The following is a 22,277-nucleotide window of genomic DNA, read 5'->3' as shown; positions in this document are numbered from 1 at the left end:
AAGAAAGGCTTACTTGTGACATCCCCCTTCCTCCAACAAGCCTTTGCCTAAATATTTTGCAGAAAGTAACAACAGCAGCATCCATTCTCTCAGCCTCTAGTGATAGGAAATTAGGCTATTTCCTTTTTTCAGTGATATATGACTGCAGGTACAGGGTGACATCAGTTGTTAGTAAATGAACCATGTTTTTTACCTGGGTGATTTTCCATACATTCTTATTTTGACACGCAAGCACTGTCATTATTGCAGTGTGGCTGGCCAACAGGCTAGTTGTATTCTTGGTTATAGTCATTGATCTATCCACTAATGTAATTTAATTTTTTTTCCCCCAGAAAGCTGCAGGAGACTCAGATGTCTACGTCTTCCAAGCTGGAGGAGACTGAACACAGAGTTCAAGTTCTGCAAGCAGGTTTGGTGACTTTATGATTTTGCTGGGTAGGAAAAATGGTATTGTTTGTTGGAATCTTTGAGAGTGAAAAAATAAACCCCGATGAATTTGAAATAACATATTCATTTAGTAAAGGCTGCCTTGGCATTGTGTATACAAAAAAGCTTTCAACTTGGTGTCAGCGCTGTCAGTTTGTATCAGGGTTCCAAAAAGATCCTTAGCGCTAAAGCTTTTTGCTCACCTGCCTTACAACAAAATGTGTTATAGACTGCTGTAAACCCAACTGACAGTATCAGTTTCCACCAAAGAGACAACAAAGCACCAAAGAAAGGTCTAAATACACACATGCATACAAAGTTTGGGCAGCCTATGTCAAGTGTGGTCTTAAACGGCCTAACCCTAAATATTTTTTACCATAGAAACCCTTCCAGAACTTCTGGATCATTCATTTAAAACATAGGTTATTTTTCTCCCATATTAGAAAGAGTAAAGAACATGGAATGAAGATTTTTTTTTCCTTATTCCCATTCTCCTTATTACCACGTAGGCCCCTGAAGTGCCTGCTGTGACCATTGAGAAGTTATATTTGCCTGGCATCACTACTCAACTGGCATCACTTAGCTACACTGAATATAGAGACCCCTAATGCTGTGCCAGTATGGCCATAAATTGCAGTTACAAGCAAGTATTTAGCATTTTTCTTTGAAAGCAGTGGAAGTTTTAAGAACTCCCATAGACCTAAACTGGGTCTAAAGCCAATCATCCAAATAATGAAATTTTAAAATGTTAAGGCAACTTAGAAGTTTTAAATATGTCTTAAAGTGTTAGCTTTATTAACAGAATGTCTGAAAAGCTTTCCACAATGCTCTTTGTTAAGGCACTTCCTGTTACTGAATGACATCTGTCTCCCAGTTGTGTTCTCATTTGTCAACCTGCCACATGAGCCCCCTGGTAAAGACTACTAAAGCTGACATGTTAACTCCTAATGTGTGGGCATGGTCCACCATTGTTACCATCGGTAAACTAGTCAGGAGAATTCATATGCATGTAGATGCATGTAGGGAAAAGAAGGCAATTGTTTTTTACACAAGTTTAAAGTACACTGAATGGCACCCACAGATAGAATAGGATTTACATCCACTAAAACTGCAACATGTTCTGTGTTAAAACATAAAATGCAGCTTGACATAACAGAAATCAAAGCTGATCTACTTGCTGGAAACATGGCATTATATGGGATTAAATGGGCAAAGCAAACTTTTTTCCTAACACAATGCCTTTTTTTTCTGTAGCTTTGGACAAGTCTCAGACAGCACTATTTGACCTGAAAGCAAAGTATGATGAAGAGACATCAGCAAAGTAAGCTCTTATTGATTTTCTATATGCTTGGCTTTAATTTCCTGGTTTGGGCAGCAAAACCAGCACAATGCAGCACTTTGTGAATGGGGGGGAAATGACAAGTCATTTTTTTCCTGAAATTCATAGTATGCCTTGAATATTCTTAATAAGATGTGAAAATCTCTGATAGTAAAAGGTTTCCTTCACTGATAACCTTCCTTTGTCCCAATTATTTATGGTGAGTTCAAAGTCAAATGATGAGTGAACATAGAGCATGACAAATTACAGGTTAACGTGTATGTATGGCCAAATCATTTTTTCATTTTATTAAATTTTGGATGTAGGATGGATAGATTTCAACTTCTGTCCTGAATGCTAGGTGACTATACAAGATAGAAAATGATGAGAAATCCAAATGTTGTCACTAAAACAAGTGTTCAGAGGAATTCTTTCGGGAGGGACCTCTGTTCTGGTAATGGCTGTCTTACGGGGGATTCCCCTTCTTTTAACATTTTTTTTCCATGTTGCGTCTTAAGGACAGGGCGTGAAGGTAAAATGTCCCCACTGGGACACAGATTACAAAAAATAAACTGGCTACTTAACCCAAACCTAAAGAAAAACAAAGTTTTCATTATTCATAAACTTTAAGGACATAAACGAGTCATTATTACTCTTACTCTTCACTTCATTAATTTTTTTATTATTATAAACATGGTTTATATAGCGCCAACATATTACGCAGTGCTGTACATTAAATAGGGGTTGCAAATAACAGACAGTGACACAGGAGGAGGAGAGGACCCTGCCCCAAAGAGCTTACAATCTAGAAGGTTGGGGAATTAACACACAATTTATTCACTGTAAAAAATATTTCAAATGGGATTATATGTTTGCATGTTTGATTTCTGAATATTTAGTGCTGGTAAAGTTCTGCAGCATTGTCAGTTCTGCCCACAGACAGCAATTATTAGGAACATTTCTCTCACTCTCTGTAATAGTTATTTATCTCACATTTCAAAGAATACAGAATATAAAGTGACGGTTCCTTACTGTAACAGCTGTGGGTGAACTAGTCCTTGTAGGATTCCAGTCAAAAAGGACAACCTCTGTTTTCTAATATGAGGTTGGATGTTGAATTAGAATATTATTAGATGTTATGTCTGTGACCAAGCATGCCTCCGTGTAAGCATTTCCATCAGTAGTGAAGGCCATATATTGTTATTATGGTGTTAATAAATGGAATTCCCCAGGTCAATTACATTGGTTTCCAGGGTTGCCAGGCAACGATCAGATGTTTCCTGCCCATTCACAGATAAACCTGTGCAAGAAGTGGTTTCCTCAGACGTCATGCCTACTAATATAATACGATTATCTACATGCTGCTTAGAAATTTTAAATATCCTGCAGTGCTCAGATCTTCTTTTTTGGGCTCGTATCCTAAAAACTGTTTTTTTTTTTTTTTTTTAAAAAAAGAAAAAAATCTTGTTTTCAAAAAAACAGAAAATAGAATAAATAAAGAATAAAATTGTGCCTGTAGCTTTTCCTATAATATTTCAAGCCAGATTTGGTCTATCCACCACAAGCTGATATTTCAGTTTTGGGATCATGTTTGATATTCATAAGTGAGATGATCACACTGGTGTTTCTTCTGCCCTCGCGGTATGGAATTACCCAGTGACCGCTGAATTCTCTTATAAGTAAAATGATTGAAAAGTCTAACAGGGAGAATGGGACTTTTTTGTAATGGCTGTGACAAGTGGGTAGGCCTGGGAGTCTCATAACTGTATCCTCCAACAAATATTAAAAGTTTATATAATTTTACAGGGAGTCCCCAGGTTATATACGAGATAGGGACTGTAGGTTTGTTAATAAGTTGAATTTGTATGTAAGATGGAACATGTACATTATTTTATTAAATACAATTGGGACAGATGTTTTTCTCAACAAATTATTAGGCAGTGTGGTGTCAGTTACTGTATAAAATCCTTACTGTGAGTTATTCACAAACAAACCAAAACAAAAAAAAACTTTATGGAGCCTAGACATTCATTAACTTCTGGAGCAAGCTGTGCTTTGATATGCAAAAAGAAACAGCTGTAGAGCTTGTCTTGGTCATTAAAGAGTTACAAGATGTTACAGATCAGATCAGCTCTTAAGATCACTCACAACCTCAGCTGTGTTTAGCAAAGGATTTCTTCTGCAAGTCATGCAAACCGCCCCCTTCCCCGCATCAAGCCTCTGTCCTGCACACAAGCAGCAGGGAAGTCCTGTTTGTATCTAAGAATCGTCCGTATGTCGGATGTCCTTAACTTGAAGACTACCTGTATCTAGTTTTCACCCCTAAGGGTTTTTATATCTCCTTCCCCCAGATTGGAGGCTTTTACAATTCTGAGGACTTAAGTGATTTGGATCTTTCCATGTAAAAACCCTTAGCCTGCTCTTCTTGCTTTTTTGGGGACTAAATGTCATGTGCTGTCACAACTCAACCCTTTACATTTAGTTATGCCTTCAGACTTAGAATGGACATTTGCAAGGAAGAGAAAGACCATAGCAAAAATGGTTGTGTTGTCTACAGTGTTCAATTATCCATGCCCAAAGTGTAATACATGCCCAGATCATACCTACTAAAATATTACATTCTCTGATCAAGCAGTAAAGATACTTTAAAAAAAATCATCTCTATATCTATAGGCATTGTTGGCAAATTCAAAGCATTTTTCCACAAGTGCACCCTAAATTAAAAGGTAAAATCTTATGGGTTGCCTTAAGCAAACCAGTTTTCTTGTGCCAGCCAGCCTCAGTGTATATCTAATTAACCCAATAGTAAGTATGGAGAACAGTGAACACTACTGCCTATGTGAAGATGGTGAGGGCATGCGTTAATGAATGTTGCTCCATAATAGGTTTTAGCTAGGTTCTCTTTAAGTTGGAAACCATTGGGACTTCTACATAACCTGTTCAAGGCAATGTGACAGTGTCTGTGACAGTGTCTATGATAGCACACCCTCCAGTATTTTATTTCCACCAATTTGTACTCCTTCACCACCTGATTTTCTCTAAACCCCATTTATACTAATGGAGTGTGGTTTTTGGATATGGGAGGCATGAGATATCTTCACGCAACAATAATGAGGGTTCTAACAGGAATTCACTTATGCACCAGGGAGGTAAAAAGAGAGCATGGATCAGTTAGTATTATTATTATTACACAGTATATATAGCACCATCATAATACACAGCGATGTACAAAGTCCATATTCATGACAATAACCTGTCCCTCAAAGGGGCTCACAATCTAATATCCCTACCATAGTCATGTGTCATTAATGTAGTCTAAGGTCAATTTTTTTTTTGGGGGGTGGAGCAAATTAACTTAACTGCATTTTTTTGGGATGTGGGAGGAAACCCACGCAAACACTGGAATAACCTGCAAACTCCATGCAGATAGTGCCCTGGCTGGGATTCGAACCTGGGACCTAGCGCTGCAAAGGCAAGAGTGCTAACCTCTGAGGCACCTTGTTGGGGGCCGGGGGGCATTTGGCACAAAATAGGCAAAGTGATAGTGTCTTTGTACGTTGTAATACACTTCATCTCAAACATGCTCACTATAATGTACAGTTTACCAAAGCAGCCAAACTGAATGAATTTAATAACTGGAATGGTCAGATTAGTTGATGGGTTAATGCACTTTGCAGAATGTCATTGCGTTTTCCATCGCACTATTTTTTTTAGTTTAATGGTTAGTTAGTTTTTAATGGTTAGTGTCTATGCACTACACTCTCTGTCTTGTATTTTTTCCTTCTGATATCTTGATAGCTGAGTTCCTGTGTTATCTAAGATAAATACATAAAAGGTGATCAACCCTGTTGGTTTTGTGTCATCTCATCCTCCATTCGTCAGCCTCTTACCCTGAAGCGCTGCAAAATTTTCAGTCATGGTGTAATGCACACTTGAATTTTCTCATTATCTGCCAGTGCTCTAAAAAATATCTCTTGCAAATTGTGTAACCTTAGGGGATATAAATATAAAATAAAATGTATATCTACAGTTTAACCCAGAAGCCATAAAAAACCGCATTGACCTTTATTAAGATCACATAAGTTTAATGTAAGAGAGATTTTTATTTACAAGCTATCGCGCATATAATGGAAGGGAAGCAGCTTGCCTCTATCTTCCAGTAAATTCACAGGAAATGTCAGCAAGCAATAATAATAACTGGCAAGTCATAAAAGTAATACATAGTCCCTTTTTCATACAGAATAAAGAATTTTTTTTTCATGTAGTTTTAAAAGGGTACCTGTCTGTTGTCTACAACAAGTTTATAAACTGAACTTTTATATCTTTAGGACTTAGTATTTTACAGGTACAAGATTTAGTGGCCACATGTTTGGAAGTCAAGCTGTAGTTTTAATTTAAGAGTCCACCATTGTCTGCATACTTGACAGCAGCCTGCGTATACCGGGCAAGTTCAGATTGTCCAATCTTGTCTAGAAATATGAAATGTAAAGCTACATATATGTAAGACAATATTAACCCTACCCGAGTGGTATTATCATCTAGTATTTATGTAGCACTGACATATTATGCAGCGGTTTGCAAAGTCCATAGTCATGTCACTAGCTGTCCCTCAAAGGGGCTCACAATCTAATGTCCTTACCTTAGTCGTATATCATTAACACAGTCTAAGGTAAACTTAGGGAGAGCCAATTAACCTATGGAATGTGGGAGGAAACCGGAGTATCCAGGGAAATCCCACGCAAACACGGGGAGAACCTGCAAACTCCAGCTAATAGTGTCCTGGCCGAGATTCAAACCTGGATCCCAGCACTGCAAAGGCCAGAGTGCTAACCACTGTGCTACCTTGCTGCCCACCATCATGCTCATACCATGTGAAACTCTGTGTACAGCAGTTCCCTAACGTCAGTCCGCCATGGTGGATTGATGAACAGCTGATCGTGATTGACAGAATTCCATGATAGAGAGCACAGCGGGGTGCCCTTCAGGGCCACTATGAGAGGGTACGAGCTGTACATCGATACCAGGCGGTCCTGTGCCACTCGCTCTTCCTCCCCTCTTCATAGAGCAGAATGGCACTGTGTGAGCCTTTGTTTGAAGCTGGCTTTTAAGTTTGAAGAAATCCCCTGTCCTACATGAAACCTGCTGGCTGCAAGTGGTACAGCTGCAAACTATTGATGAATGTGGAAGTTTCATATTTACTTGATTAACATCAAGCGAAATATGTAAACATTTTGAATAACAATACAATTTTATGATAAACACCCTACAAAATTTTTAAATATTAAATTGTAACTAAAGTAGATATTTGTAGACAAGCTTTCAGAGAGTTTCCATGCCTGATGTATGCCATTAATTTGCATTGCACATAAGTACTGCGTAGCAAAGTAAAGCAGGAAGAATTGTCTGCTTATGTAATAGACATGGGGTGCCTGCACTTTATGGCTCGCAAGCTACTTTTAAAATGACCAAGTCAAAATGATCTACCAACAATAAAAAGTTGAATTCAATAACTCCTGCGCACGGTAGTGTTTATTTTGAAAGGCAGGGCTCCGCAATCTAATGGCGTTGCCTTTGTGATCTATCTGTTGGGCACCCCTATATTAGACCAATGTGCTTCTGATTATATTTATAATCACATCAACAGTGTAGCTATAACGTCAGAGAGTTATGCTACACCAAATTGAAACTAATTCAAGGTTGTGGTGTCTGCGTCTAGGTTAAAATACTGAAACGGATTACTGAGGGTTACGGAGGAAGCTATGAAGGGGCAAGTTACAGCAGAAAATATGTTGTGTTCCATTCTTTGTCTTTCAAAGTTGTATGGGCTGCACTTTGTGCATTTATTAATCTCTGCATTATAACCTAACAAATATAGACATGATTCAGACAGCGCTTGGTATAATTTGAGCGTGTGAGGGTGTGGTTTGTTTTGACCTAAATTTCCAATTACAAATACTGACAAGTATGTCATTTTTGTATGCCATTATTACACGTAAATCCTCTGATAAAAGTCACCTATAAAATGGTGCCATTTATTTGTCTGTGTCATAAAGTGTAGAGATAATATTTAAATATAGGTTTAGTTTGGGCAGTTTTTAACCAATGCTGGCCTCATGTGGTCATGTAAAGCTTGCACTTTAATTCTCCAGTCCTGCCTCTGTCACGTCATTTAAAAATCCTTGAAGAATCAACCAAGAAATTACCAAGACTTTTAGATTCACCCCTACCCATCTATGAGAATGAACTTTAGTATTAATTTTGGGGATATTAAACTGTTATTGCTAGGGGACCGACTCTTTCTTTTGCACCTATTAGGAGCATTCTTATAGAAGGGGAGAGCAGGGTGACTGAGAGATGAGCTTCTGTTTTCATTGTCCAGGCACGGTGTGTGTACAGAGAAGATCTGCCAATAAGGTTACAAATGCAGCAGAAGATCAATTCTCCACCTTTGCTATAGGGGGCTCTGCTGTGCTGTGATTGGATGCTGGTGGAGCAGCATCACCCTGATACAATAATACCTCTGCTCCGTCAGAAAACATCCAGTGTTAGATTAGATTATTAGAATGCAGCAAGAGGGTCAGGGACAATGCTTTGATACTCATTCTGCAGCCATTTGCAGACCCCATTAATCATTTTTTTTTCCTTTTGCATTCTCATGTAGCATTTGCCTAGTCAGTCTGAAGTCTGACAGTCTTCTGTATGTGTTATGTGCGGCCTTTAAGTGCTGTCAGGGGCCACATTTCATGCACCTATGTGATATAAGTTAGGAAGCATTTTTTATTATTTATTTGTACTTGGTATAGCGCCAGTTTCCAGCAGCTAGTTAGACAGCATGCCAAAATAAATTGTATAGAATGTTTTTAGTCAATAGGAGCACCCTGTTAGCTTAAAACTGACTGATTAAACTAGCTATCTCCTCCAGTCATGTTGTGCATTATAAGCTATCAGATGTATTCTTTCATGGTCTGATTTCCACAAGAGAAATGACTTCTGAAATGTGTTGGTGAAAATAGTTTCTTGTTTTCCTGTTGTTGTATAAACCAGCCTGAGAGTTATATTGATGGGACATTCCGAATGCAAATGTGTAGACACCACTTAGCAGAGATTCCTATACAAATCACCCAGGATTTTATTAAATCCTTTACAGATCACTCTGCAGAGAATTTTAAAGTAACTGCAGGTACATGGCTTGGAAAGTGTTACTGAGCCGAGGATTTTTTCTTCTCTCTCTGTGCAATATTACCAGTGTCGGATGGAATATCAGAAAGCCACTTATGGCAACTGTAAAGTTTTCCATGTGTAGGCTCAAAATAAAATGTAATTAGCCTTTTTGCTTAGAACAAGGATCCATTGATGAATACAGCTGGTCTTTGTTTTATTCCGTCTTTGAGAGTGGGAGGTAAAAGTGTACTTCATGTTTATTAATGCAGCATTTTCTTTTAGACAGATGCTAAGCAGGGTTTTCAATTGGTTGTGTATAGGATCTGTGCTTCAGAATGTTGGAAAATGTAATAATATTAAATTCTGCACTTAGATGACCTGTCAAATAATTCCGAGTGTTAAAGTGTACCTGTCAGCAGACTCAGCCATCTTGTGGGCTACTGACAGCAATGGTGTTGAAAAAAAGGCTTTGAGTAAAAAGTGTTATGCTTATAAATAGTGTGAATATTTATTAATTGCATAATGGATTAGGTGGTATATAATCATTCACAGTATTTGGTGCCAATTCATGCCAGCTTGCTCTGCGTATGCATATCATAAAACATGGGCATGAATGAGAAATGTAAAGCTGAACCGGACAGTGTTTAAATACAAGTATTATGTGTCTCTGCTTGCCTTCATTCTCCTTGCCACAGCAGTCAGGCTTGGGAGATAAAGATAATACGTGGTACGTCTAGATCTGGAGCAGATTTGTCTTACCCCTTTTATAGGACTGGACCCATAACCCATGCAAGGCATACCGGTGTCTGCTAAAACTTCAGCATCTCATAGCCTACACATTGCTTCTGGTGGATGGATGTGGTGGGGTCATGGGCAAACAGTAGATTCTTTTTAAGTGTTCATTCTCACTTTAGCAATGTGGTACAATGTCACTTGCACTACGGTCGACAGACCATTCAAATAAAGGGTGTTCAATAAAATACAAGATGCCATGGGCTGCCAAATGCACTGCCACACACACCAGTGTGCAGAAATGTATTTTGCCTGCCATAATGAATGGCAATTCAGTACAACACGTTCTGTGCAATGCCACACATATAAGTGCCAATAACCCCTAAGTAAAGGACAAATGAAAACCAGGAAACTCACTATTTGTGATCTCAGTTTTGGAAATCCCAGGATACAAAAAATCATTTAGGTATTTAGGATTGTCTGCCTTTTGTTTCATTCAGGTCAAAACCAAACTTAAAACATCTTAAAAGAGGACAGAAAAAAACACAGTGTTTAAACTCAATTCACTAAGTTATACCAGATGTTTGCATCATGTGACTTTTATTTTTAACTTTTATTTGTTGGTATTTTTGAAAATATTGGTTGTAATGACAAAGATTTTGAATTGAGCCTGTTGTACTTTATTATTAAAAAACTGGAATCAGATCTGTCACACATTTAATTATCTATAAACTATGCCGTAAAGCAAAGTTTTTATACCAGTAACATCTATTATTGATAGTTTTTGTTTTACAGTTTACATTTTTATATTAAGCTGATCCTTTTAATAAATACTCATTTTTTTTACTTTTATTGTATTTATTCACCAAGACTGCTTACAGAATATTTTGGGTATTTTTACATAATTTTATCCTAAGGAAGTCATTTAATTTACAGGAAACAGGTTATTCTATTACTATTTAATAACATTAGAAAAAAAAACATGAGGTTTCTTGTCACCTTGTCCTAATTCTACTAGGTGCCAAAAAAATAAATGAGTGAAATAAAAGCAACTATTTAAAATAAGGTATTAAAAATATATAAAATAAGGTATTTATAATATAAAATAAGGTATTTAAAGAGACCTTCATGTGTATAACAATGTATAAAAGTAAAAATCCTGCTGTCAACCAGATGCCAGTGTTCTTCTTTAAACACTGTTTGATTTGATAATGGGGTACTCATGGTTAAGCTCTAAACGCCACCCCCTTTATTGGGGAAGTTCTCTTACTGGCTACTGAGCAAGCCTTATTGAAATGGTAGTTGGCAGGGCTCAGAAATTCAGGAAAAGTCAGGTCAAGTCAAGTGAAACTAAATCATAGAAAGGCACTGAAAAAGTACATTTTTGTGTCTAATAAAATTAAATCTGTTATTAGATAATTGTATTGTTTAAACCTATAAATGGTTCAGTTTAGGCAATCCAATTACTGTTTTATTTAAATTATTTTATAATATAGGGGGAAAATTCCCTTGCATCATGTATATCTACTTGGTTACGTAGTGCTCTGGTGTTAAAGAATAATCAAAAGAGAAAACAGAACCAATGTTTTTGTTGTGCACGCTTATACTGAACTGGTGACTGCATTCCTGGAACGAGTATAAAAGACAGTGGTTTTATGGTTGTTACATGTGGTATTATGCTGAGTCTATAATAAAAGTTAATTTGTAATTAAAGTTTCCGATTTCCTGTTCAGTTAATGAGTCATGAACATCCAAAGCATGTGTTTAGAACTATAAAGTAACTTGCAATTACACTAAGAACAGGCTTTACAAATGAGAACACTTTTTATTTAAAGCAGATACAGTCAGAGCATGCACTGCATAATATAGGCATTAAGAAATCTTATAAGGTGTATATATATATATATATATTTAGCTGGAATTATATATATATATATATATATTCATTTTACGCAGCATTTATACAGCATTTTGTTGTTTATCGGTTTATACTGTAGGTAATTAATATAGTGCAGTGATATACATTATGGAGTTCTGTACCCCAATGAGATCCTAAAATCAATTTGCCTGGCTTTCACATATATTCTGTGGGTAGGAAGTCTGCCGGAACGATGTCCCTCTGATATACAAGTACCCAGCATAGAAAAGTTAACTTTATTTCTGCTGAAATCCCCCCCCCCCAACTTACAGAGCTTTAAACTCCCCAAACTCCAATGTATTCCTATTTTTGGATGCTGCAATACCAGAATTTGTTTGCCTATGTCCTTAAATCAGTGGTTGTCTGCCTTTATAGTAATCCTCATCTGGAGCTTCTGACATCACCAAAAGGCCAGACATAATGTTCATTATATATATTCCTGGATGGAAACTTAGGACATGCTGCAGGAGACTGCCCAGACTTCTATAACTCCTTTAGAAATGAATATTGGATCTCCCGCTTCTGGGGATACATAAAATATAATGAGTTGAGAACTATGGCCCTAGAATTTCATATATCCATTGATATCTTTATGTGGTCCCTGCCTGCAGACCTCAAGGATATCTAAACCTAAGAACCAGCCATGCATATATTTCAGCATACACTCCTTATTTTCAGTAGCAATCCTCCTTGTTAGGGTAACAGCAATCCCTTTGCATTGAACCTATTTACTAACAGCATTGTCACCCCATTGCACCAAGTGTATTAGAACCACTGACCACCTACTTTTTACCCCATCTATATCACATATGGGGAGGCGTTTTTGTGGTTCACGAAGGTAAACTGAATAGGTTTGGTGAGACTGTTGTAGGGAAATGGGAAACAAGACTGCCAGAATCAACAGGTATTCTAAACTTCTCAAACACATATTACAAAACACTTAATAGAACATTTAACAAACCAAAAGCAAAGCTTGTATAAAATGTATATTGTTAGGGTTTTGCATAAACTTAAGGCCTAACATAATCTATAAACTGCAACAGGAGATATTGGCTACCATAAGCAGCCAGTTGGGTATTATTATCTGTCAATATGCAGAGTTTGTTTTATACCTCTTTACTATGTACACACTATACACCATATAGGAATTAATAGGCTGGTCACGGGTGTCTTGCAGTGTCAGTAAGGAGGACCATTTGCCTGGAATTTTGATTTAAGCTAGTCTTGTAGCTCTGGCTATTGTGTTTTGGATGGCTATTTCTATGGCCTGCTAATAACTGAAGCTATATTAGCTAACTGTAGAATGGGGAAACAAATTCCTCTGACAAAACTGCTCTTTTCCAAGCAAGCAAACACACATTTAGGGGATGGGGTCTTCATGTCATGAGTTGTCATTAAAAATAAATTTGATGAAACTGCTTCCAAATCAAAAGTTTCCTTTTACGAGGGAGAAGAGAGATAATTGAACCCATTGATTTGTTTCACGGTTTGTTTGCCCTTTCGTTCTCTTCCTGAGGTGCTGTTTGCTGAGGAATGTTTCCAATCGCCAGGAAGACAGTGGGGTGTGTAATATTTCCCCCGCCAGCTCTCCATTCAGCCAGACAAGGGGACTGTGGCGAGCCTGCAATATGAATTTTTAATGCAGAACTTCATAACACAGCCCTTGCAGCTCCACTGCTCTGTTCTCTTGAGCTTTCAGATTTAATGCTCTGATGAGCAGAGCTCAGGCCTGGGGCGTTCTACATCTTTTCGGGGTTAACCCTTGGAGCACCAATCAGAAACATTCGCAGCTTAGCTGGCTGATTGAAGATATCACTTGCTGAGCTTCATAGACATTGGCATATTTAGGGCTATTGTTTGCCACACCTAAGTGCCGCTTTGCAGGCAGCCAGTTTGTTTGTTGTTGTGGTACTGCAGTGACAGATTTACAGACTGCTTTTATGAAACATTGCTTAGTATTCATCATTTCTGAATACTTTCATTTTCATGAATGCTGCTGAGATGAATTCCTGCTAACAGTTTTCAGCAGTAAAGGGCCATGCATGTCTGTATATGTTTTCTGAGCTTTTGATTTTTCAGAGTTGAAGGCTTTAAAGTTTTTGAATTGGGTTGTGATTTGTGATCACAGTGTGTTTGTGCAAAACTGAACAGTCTCGCCACTACATTCCTAATAATTAGGAGATCAGTGTGGCGGCCCTGCTATCTGGGTTTTGTTCCGGGTTTGGGAGTTTCTGCATGGAGGTTGAGTGTTCTCCTTATACTTCTTTGGGAATTACTACAGTTCAGAAACATACTTCAAAATATATTGAGTGGAGTGAACTTGTGGGCCAGGCTTTCTGCAAGGCCAAAGCTATCATTGCTGCCCTCCCTTCCGATATGCCTGTTTCTTGAGTGTATTTGGCTTGAATACATAGTTACATAGTAAGTCAGGTTGAAAAAAGTCATAAGTCAATCAAGTTCAACTACTACTATAAACATATCCCAGATATAAAACCTATTGACATTTGATCAAGAGGAAGGCAAAATAAACCCTGGTAAAATTTTCTGTAGGGGAAAAAAAATCCTTCCCGATTCCTTGAGGCAATCAGATGTTCCCTGGATCAACAATCTTATCTTTACTTTAAAGCCTTATTACCCAGTTCTATTCTGTGCTTTTTCTCATAGCAATCTTTTGTAGTTGCTGAAACTAATTCCTGGGGGAACCGGTTCCACATTTTCACAGACCTTACAGTAAAGAATCCCTTCCTTGTCCGGAGCTTAAACTTCTTTTCCTCCAGACGCAAAGAGTGCCCTCTTGTCCTTTGTAATGATCTCAAAGTGATCTGAAAGTGAATCATTGGGAAGTGAGTAATATATTTACACAGGGTGATCATATCCCCCTTAAATTTCTCTTCTCAAGGGAGAATAGATTCAGTTCAGTTAATCTCTCCTCATAGCTGAGCTCCTCCATTCCTTTTATTAGTTTAGTTGCCCCTGTGATCCGACCTTTTTCACAGTCCTGACAAAATGTTCCAAAATCATTTCTGTCATTTAGCAGGCTATTGGTTAAAAGTCCCCCCACTTTTAGGGTATAATCGGAAAGTGTCCTGTTTGGCACTTGCCAAGTTGCTTGTTTCACCCCATCTTAAACTCAGTATCAGTGCCAACTGGGAGGTCTTATCTTATTGCCACACAGACCCACCTGCTAAGCTAGAAGTTTCTTAAAACATATGGAAAGCATATACTGTCTGCCAAATTTGGAAGTCCTTCCTTCCTAGAAGTCCTTCATGATCAGTCATTTAGCATGGTATTGGTTGCTTTGTAGTAACATGAACAAATCATCTGAATGTGCCTTGTTTGGCACTTGCCAAGTTTCTTGATTCATCCTGGATTAAATCAATTGCAGTGCATGTGGATTTCCAGCTTGATGTTCTGCTACCTATTGTTTTCACTATTGGAAAGCTAGAACTGTAGACATTTGAAAAGCTCTCACTAGCATGAGTAACATAGCTTATTGAGCTATTTCTACTTCACATAAATATCAGTGATTTCTCTGCATACAATGAAAACTGTTCTCTAAATTAGTTCTGTAAGCTGCATGCTCTTTTGAAAAATATTCATATTCAAAATGGCTGACTAATTCAAAACAGTATTTATCCATTTGCAACAGATGTGTTGACTTATGCGTCAACATTTCCTTATCAACACTTATAAAGGTCGATACCAAAAAACTTCTTCTAGGCTTATACAAAAAAGCAGTTTGCTTGCTATCTACAAAGTGCTCAACAACTACAGGGAAAAAAAGTTGCTATGTTTAAGTATTGCAGGAAAAGTTAGAACCTCTCTGGTTTATTCTGCCCTTCTACCATTTGGAATGAGTTTCCTTGCTCTAGAGATTTTGTCTCACACCTGTCACCTGGGAAATGTCTCTATCATATAGACACAAAGTTCTAATAAAGATTCAACACATTTCCTGTTCTACTGGAAAATGTTTTTATTGAGCCCCTTCCCTTCCTGTTCTGTTCAACACTCACATAGACAAAGTGTGGGGTTTTCCATTCTTGTCCTGTCTTATTCCATGAAACAAACAAAAATTGAGTTGAAATTCCATTGCTTCCTGTCCAGTAAGGTATTACTGTTTGATTTATTGTTAACTTCCATTGGTTGAGCAGAAATGGATATATTTGTACTTAGCTCTATTGCAGTGGACACTTCTCTACCCGCTGGTACTTAAAAGCGGTGTCATTGCTAAATTGTAATAGTAGGCAAAAATATATAAGACGCCTGGGGGTTTCCATCATCAAAGAGATTATAATGTGATGTAACAAGCAGGCATCTGACTGTTACTGTAGGGGTAAAAGGCTTCTGAATTCTTTGTTTTAAGCGTAGTTAAATCTAAGTAAAGTGTATCTTCCATGCCTGCAGAAAATCACATTCCCATGTTCTGTGCTTCATAGTAGACTGCTAATAGGTTTTCGAGATATCATATCGCTTGCTCTACTACAGAGTGGCTACTGTGGGGAAGGTTTAAGGGTACATGCTTATGTGCTACAGAAAGAATACATATTTTCTGTTTTTCATTGTGTTTTAGATTTCAGTGCTTTCTGAATTTCTGGCATGATACAAATATGCAGTAAACTAAGTAGAGTTGAGACATTTTATCAGATTTATCCTAGGTGACTTAAAGCTGAGCTCTAGTCCTTCCTTCCATCTTACAAAGTAAAGAGCCATTCCAGCCATACAAAGTAACTTGTATTAAAATGCATTGTACCACATTTAGGTCTGAAGTGGCCTAAAGATTACCTAAACTTTCAAATACATTTTTAGTAACCTCCCATTTAATGCTATACCCTTTTGAACTTTTACCTTGGATCAGGAGGCAATGTGGTCCAGGATCGTACACCAATGTAGGTGGCTCACAATCATAAAGCTTCCCTGCAAACTCATAAAGATCCCAGTGCTCATATCCGCATTTGACATCCCCGGTCACTGAACCCCAACATTCCAGGCAATCCACATGCCCGGTAGTAAAGACTGAGGAGTTAAGATTGAGCTAGGAGTTTCTGGGCTTTTTGTTAACTTTCCACTCACTCTGGTGACTTGACTCCATGACAGCCTATTTATCATCCATTTCTCTGAGTTCAGTGACCTTTTTTATTACTATATAAAAATTAATATTTTGAATATGCTATATTATATGACTGAAAAAGGGCAAAGTTTTTGATCCCTGTATTTTTTTTACAAGGAGTATGGAAGTGCTGATACCAGAAGTAATGAATTGGCTGAATGAAATGTTTAAATGACAAAGTTAATTAGAAGCAGCTCCATGACATTGAAATAGTGTGGAAAATCTATTCTTTTTTAGATTCAATACAACTAAATCATTTATTTATTTATAAATAAAAGTTCAGTTGGCATAGGATTAGCTATTTATATGAAAACATGCTACAGACTTTGTTAAAGTTTAGAGATTTTCTGCTACAACCATGGGATTTAGCGCAAAGCTTACTTGTATCATTTTAGTTTTTGTGTATTCCTTAGTGACTACTTGTCACTTATTGTTGGTAATATGCAAAGTCATAAAAGTGCTTTTTGGTCAGATCTGTCTTTGTTGATTTCTGAAGCCTCCTCCAGTGCTCGGCTTATTCTGCTTACAAAAACTGTCTTGAGAATTGTGATAATTAATGAATAATTATTGATTCATCTAGTTCAGATTGTCAATATCTTTTTATTATGAATAACTTATGAAGTGTCTTTCCGTTATATAACACCCACAGTACACAGTACTAACACAAATGGCTGAAAGCCCTGGAATTACCTTTTTATTTCTGCCGGGGTAGTGTATTTGTAAACTCTTTGCTTCTTTTTTTTCTTCTGCTGTACAAAATGGAATTCATTTTGCTTCAGCCAGGCATTCCCGCTATGATTTTCTTCTTCATTGTGCTTAATTTAATTAAACGCCAAGATTCATTGGAATTAAAATGGAGGCAATGATTCTTTTCATGTTGTTGCTATGGTGATAAACAATATGTAATTCCTGCATTTAACATTAACAAACAATTTAGCCACAATAGGCAAATATTTACTCCAGTCAAGCAGACAGTTACTTGAAAGCTATAGACAAAGTGTCCTGAAGACCATTTTAGTCATCGCTGGATAGACATGTCTCTTGTACGAGAAGGCAGATTAAACAAGTCTGGTAACGGCGAGCTGATCGCTGAACATAATGTGCGCTTCTCCACATTTCTGAAGGATCAAACGCAGCCAGAGTCACCCATACAGCCCTTTTATGTTTAGGAAATGTTTAGAAAGGCTTTAAGGGAAATTATATTAGTTCGAGGTCAGTTTTATTTTCTTTTTTGTTCCAGTTTATAAGTTTTACAATCAATGCTTTGTATCAGGATAGTTTCTAGGTCAATCATTTCTCAGGACAAGAAGAACAAAATCCAACCCCCAGCCCTTTCCATATCCTATATTACCAGGGGCATTGGCAAAGGAGAATATTTGGCATGGCAGACATACACACAGAAATATACAACGTGCCCATTAATTACCCCCACTACCTACTTACCTTGGCAAGACCCTGTAAGAACTTGCTTTAAATTCTTGTAGTAACAGTATGACAATCAATTTATAATTCCCAAACTGCAACTTTTAAAAAGTCAAGATTTATTAGCCCATTCATACCATCATTTGTAAAATAAATACATTGGATAGAAAACTTGCAACAAATTTTAATCCTGAGTAAATCTTATTAAATGAGCAATTCTCCTTTCTTGTGTATGTAACGTTCACCCTGCTCCAAGGCTGAGGATCCCAGCAGAATTTATATAGTCAATTCATATCCATGCCCCCTTTCTGGACAGTGCTTGGAGTCAGCCTGTTATATTTCGCTTCCTTCTCGGTCATATGCCATCAGCCCTTGTTGGTTCCATCCACAGTGTTGTTATGATTATTAAACAGGATTTATATAGCGCCAACATATTATGTAGCGCTGTACATTAAATAGGGGTTGCAAATGACAGACAGATACAGACAGTGACACAGGAGGAGGAGAGGACTCTGTCCCGAAAAGCTTACAATCCAGGAGGTGGGGGAAGTAACACAGCTATTTTTTAAGCTGGGTGGGTACAAAATGTAGGTGGGAGGCAGCTGCTGTATTGTGACCCCACTCTTAAGTAATCACCCAAAAACTCCCGGGTGGTTACTGAAAAGTGCTGGGTGGTGAGCCCAGCTAAAAAGTGCTGGGGAAGAACTCTGCTCTATGTTTATTACCAAGCTGGGAAATGACTATTTTGTTTTACAATAAATATTTACTAGTGAAAGCACCTATGACAAAGGATTCACAGAGCACCAATGGGCACATAATGGGTTGTTTGTTTAGATTATTTGTAATAAAATTATCTTTTAGATTGCTGAGCCGTTCAACACTATTACCCTTTGCCCATTTGTGCAAATTATGCTAATGTCGAAAAAGTTAAACATACATTAATATATACACGTACAGTGGTTTTATATTTTATTTTCTCTAACAAGTTTTCCCTAATATATATCAATTCTAGTAACTGCGATAGCTCCCCCCCCCCCCCCAAAGAATAAATAAGCTAAAAAAAATCTTTTAAATAAACTCATAATAACTTGAGTGGATTGTCTGTTGTGGGGAATGGAACTCATTATCACTACTCCATGTTTATTAATGCTGTGGCCTTTAATTAATTTAAGCAATTATAGTGTAAATACCTTACACTATTTCCTTTGAAAGAAGAAGACTGTCATCTTGTTTATTAAGTGTCTTGGAATGCTGTTCACTTTCTGCCTTTGTAGGTGCTAATTTGCTTGTATCGCCATATGTTTGCTGTATGAAAGCTGTGAATCCAGAGTGAGCTTATTCTGAGCTGCATTATTTCTTCAGTGAAATAAAGCCAACGCACAAGGACTCACCAAAAATTAATTTACTGAGCCACACAAAACAAGTCATTTTTAATTTGCAAAATCCAGGCATTAGAACTCGCAATGTATACTTATATTTCTAACAATTTATGGTGCAATAAGGAAATTGAAGTGAACAAGCTGTTCTTTTAGCCATAGGTGACCTATAGTGGTCATGACTGCTGCTACCAAATTAGCCGGGGTTTTCTGGATATCATGTGGCTGGCATGGGTAGTGATAGCTTAGGGGTAGTGATAGTAAGTATACACATGTATTGAATGTGTGGATAAAAGAGCTCAGCTCTTTGATCCACACACTCATCCAAAATCAGCTCAGTTTCTTTAAAACAAGAAATTAATCCTTTTCAGTGTACATGTAAAACGCAGGTAAGGCAGTGCAGTGACAAAAGATAATCCACCTATGATCAGAAATGTGCCGTATGGAAAGATTTTTTAAGCAAGTTCATATTTTTTGGAAACTTCTCCACAGTGTGCACTAAATGCTGCATCACGTCGCAGAGAGCTCACAGTATCTCCATTTCTTCTTTTTCAGACATTATGGATTAGTTAGTGTGCTTTGGATCATTATTGAGTCATAAGGGTTTAAACTTTACCTTTATCTTTCAGAAAGCTTCACACACTTACCAAGCACACTTTGATAAAATGTAGAATTCAGAGTTCACTTGATGACTTTAGGCTGTTCAGAACTTGTAAAGCACCCTCAAACCAAAACATTTCCATCACCATGCTAATTTTCTCCTAAATTGCTGGTCAACTCTTAAGCTGCGTACACACGGCAGATTTTTATCGCCCGATCATCGGCCAAATATCGGGCGAAAATCTGCCGTGTGTACAGTCTGTGTCGTCCATCGTCCGAACGACCGTCCTGCCGGATCCACGGACGATGGACGACAACCGATCCTAATGAAAGGGAAGGGGGAGAGCGAGCAGCAGGGTGCCGCTCCGTCGCTCTCCCCCTCCCCTCTCTATAGAGCATGAACGGTGCTGTATGTACAGCACCGTTCATGCATCGTGCACTCCCTTGTCGTTGGAAAGGATCGTGAAAGATCCTTTGCAACGACAAAAATTGCAAGTGTGTACGCAGCTTTACTGTGGACAATCAACTCTTTTTGATTTGGTTTGGTCTCTGCTCAAATGTTCCATGGCAATCTGTAGTCATACTCTAATGTTTGGTCAACATTTGTTTTCTGGTCCACGTCCTATTCAGATTTAATTGGTACAATCTCTTTTTATCTAAAGATTATTGCACTAACTATTGCAAGAGTTACCTGCAGATCACGTAATAGAATTTAGAGTTTTGTTTTTTATTAAGAATTAGATAGGCCAGCAAGTCTTGGAATAACATACCCCCCATGTAGGTTATTTCTTTACAGTAGAACAATGAATATTTTGGGAATATGTTTAAATCTCTTGCTTGGCTGAGGCATCCACAACTCTTAGAAAGCTCTTTTATCCCTGACATGATGACAACACACACAACAATATCAAAGAGACCCCAAACCTTCAGTTAGCTCTGAGGTTTAAATAAGCTTCCACCAGAAAACGTCTAGGAGGTTCCTATTACTGGCACCGGATTCTGATTTTGTGGATTTGAAGTAGTGGTTAACGTATGGGTGTACTTATTTTTTCACATTTGCATTCATTAGATTATGTGAATAATACACCAATATATATGTATTTTTTTAAAGCTCCAATGTTTAATTATACGTTGCCTTTAAGAGCTCACTTAACCGTTCCTGTAATGGCACTTTACAGCTGTGAGCAATAAATGCCTTCAATAAACTCCATCTTTTTTTTCCTATTTTATTTACAAATAGGTCACTGGGAAATTATCTGTGTGACAGCAGGGAATAATAACTGCCACTTGGGTTATTTTTAAGGTTTTACAATCGCTGTCGATAATATTGCGTTACATGATGGTGAAAGTATTAACCTAATCTATGGCAGAGGAGCCTGTAATGCATTGCAGAGCACAGGATATTCTCACATGCCTTCCTTTATAGATACAGAATGAATCATGCAGCACACTTAATTCTCCGAGCCACAGCTGTTCAATTTGTCCTGTGCTGAAATGATTGAACCTTGAGTGACAGTTACAGGCAATGGCTTTGATTGCACAGTGGGTCACATGCTGAGCTGTGACCTGCATTTCAGATGTTGTCTGTGTGATACTGTTGGCCTTTTTTTTTCTTCGCACATAAGTTATTTGGACACCATGTTGGGCCACAAGAGGCCAATTCTGTTGTAATTCCTTACATGTGTAGATTTCCTTACAACGGAATATGTTTTTATTTTTCTCTTGAGCTCTCATCTAGATACTACTGAAATGTGTGATTTTAGAGGTCTGTATTTTAGGCTACATCCAAGCAAACTGTGTGTTTTTTTTTTTGTTTTTTTTTAATTCTTTAGTTTGTGGGCATCGATGTGTGAAGGAACATAGGAAAAAAATGCAAACCTATTTTTCTGAGCATCTGTAAACTTCAGTCTTTCCTGAGTGACTGAAAAAATGTCAGAGAAGGTGCAGCTAGATCGGAAATAGATTTAGTTCACGGCTTGAAAGATATGTAATTTTATCATAAATAAACAGTCCTATTTATACATTTATTAATCACGGTGGCTCAGTGGTTAGCACTGTGGCTTTTGCAGCGCTAGGTCCCAGGTTTGAATCTCGGCCAGGACACTATCTGCATGGAGTTTGCAGGTTCTCTTCGTGTTTGCGTGGGTTTCCTCCGGGGTACTCTGGTTTCCTCCCACATCTCAAAAACATGCAGTTAGGTTAACTGGCTTCCCCCAA

At 37.7% G+C, this 22,277-nt stretch overlaps 1 protein-coding gene across 2 annotated transcripts in view; it reads left to right on the top strand.

The window, feature by feature from the left end:
• Window positions 1-22,277, top strand: part of CUX1 (cut like homeobox 1) — a 213,536-nt gene that overhangs the window by 123,608 nt on the left and 67,651 nt on the right. For both annotated transcript variants that reach the window (XM_072429632.1, XM_072429638.1), the window contains exons 7-8: window positions 333-409; window positions 1,681-1,747. In XM_072429632.1, the coding sequence (XP_072285733.1) occupies window positions 333-409; window positions 1,681-1,747 (144 nt within the window). The remainder of the gene's footprint in view (window positions 1-332; window positions 410-1,680; window positions 1,748-22,277) is intronic.

Source organism: Pyxicephalus adspersus, chromosome 1 (assembly GCF_032062135.1).
Source record: "Pyxicephalus adspersus chromosome 1, UCB_Pads_2.0, whole genome shotgun sequence".
NCBI lineage: Eukaryota > Metazoa > Chordata > Amphibia > Anura > Pyxicephalidae > Pyxicephalus > Pyxicephalus adspersus.
Note: the sequence above shows the minus strand (reverse complement) of the source record. Positions and strands in the feature narration are given on the sequence as shown.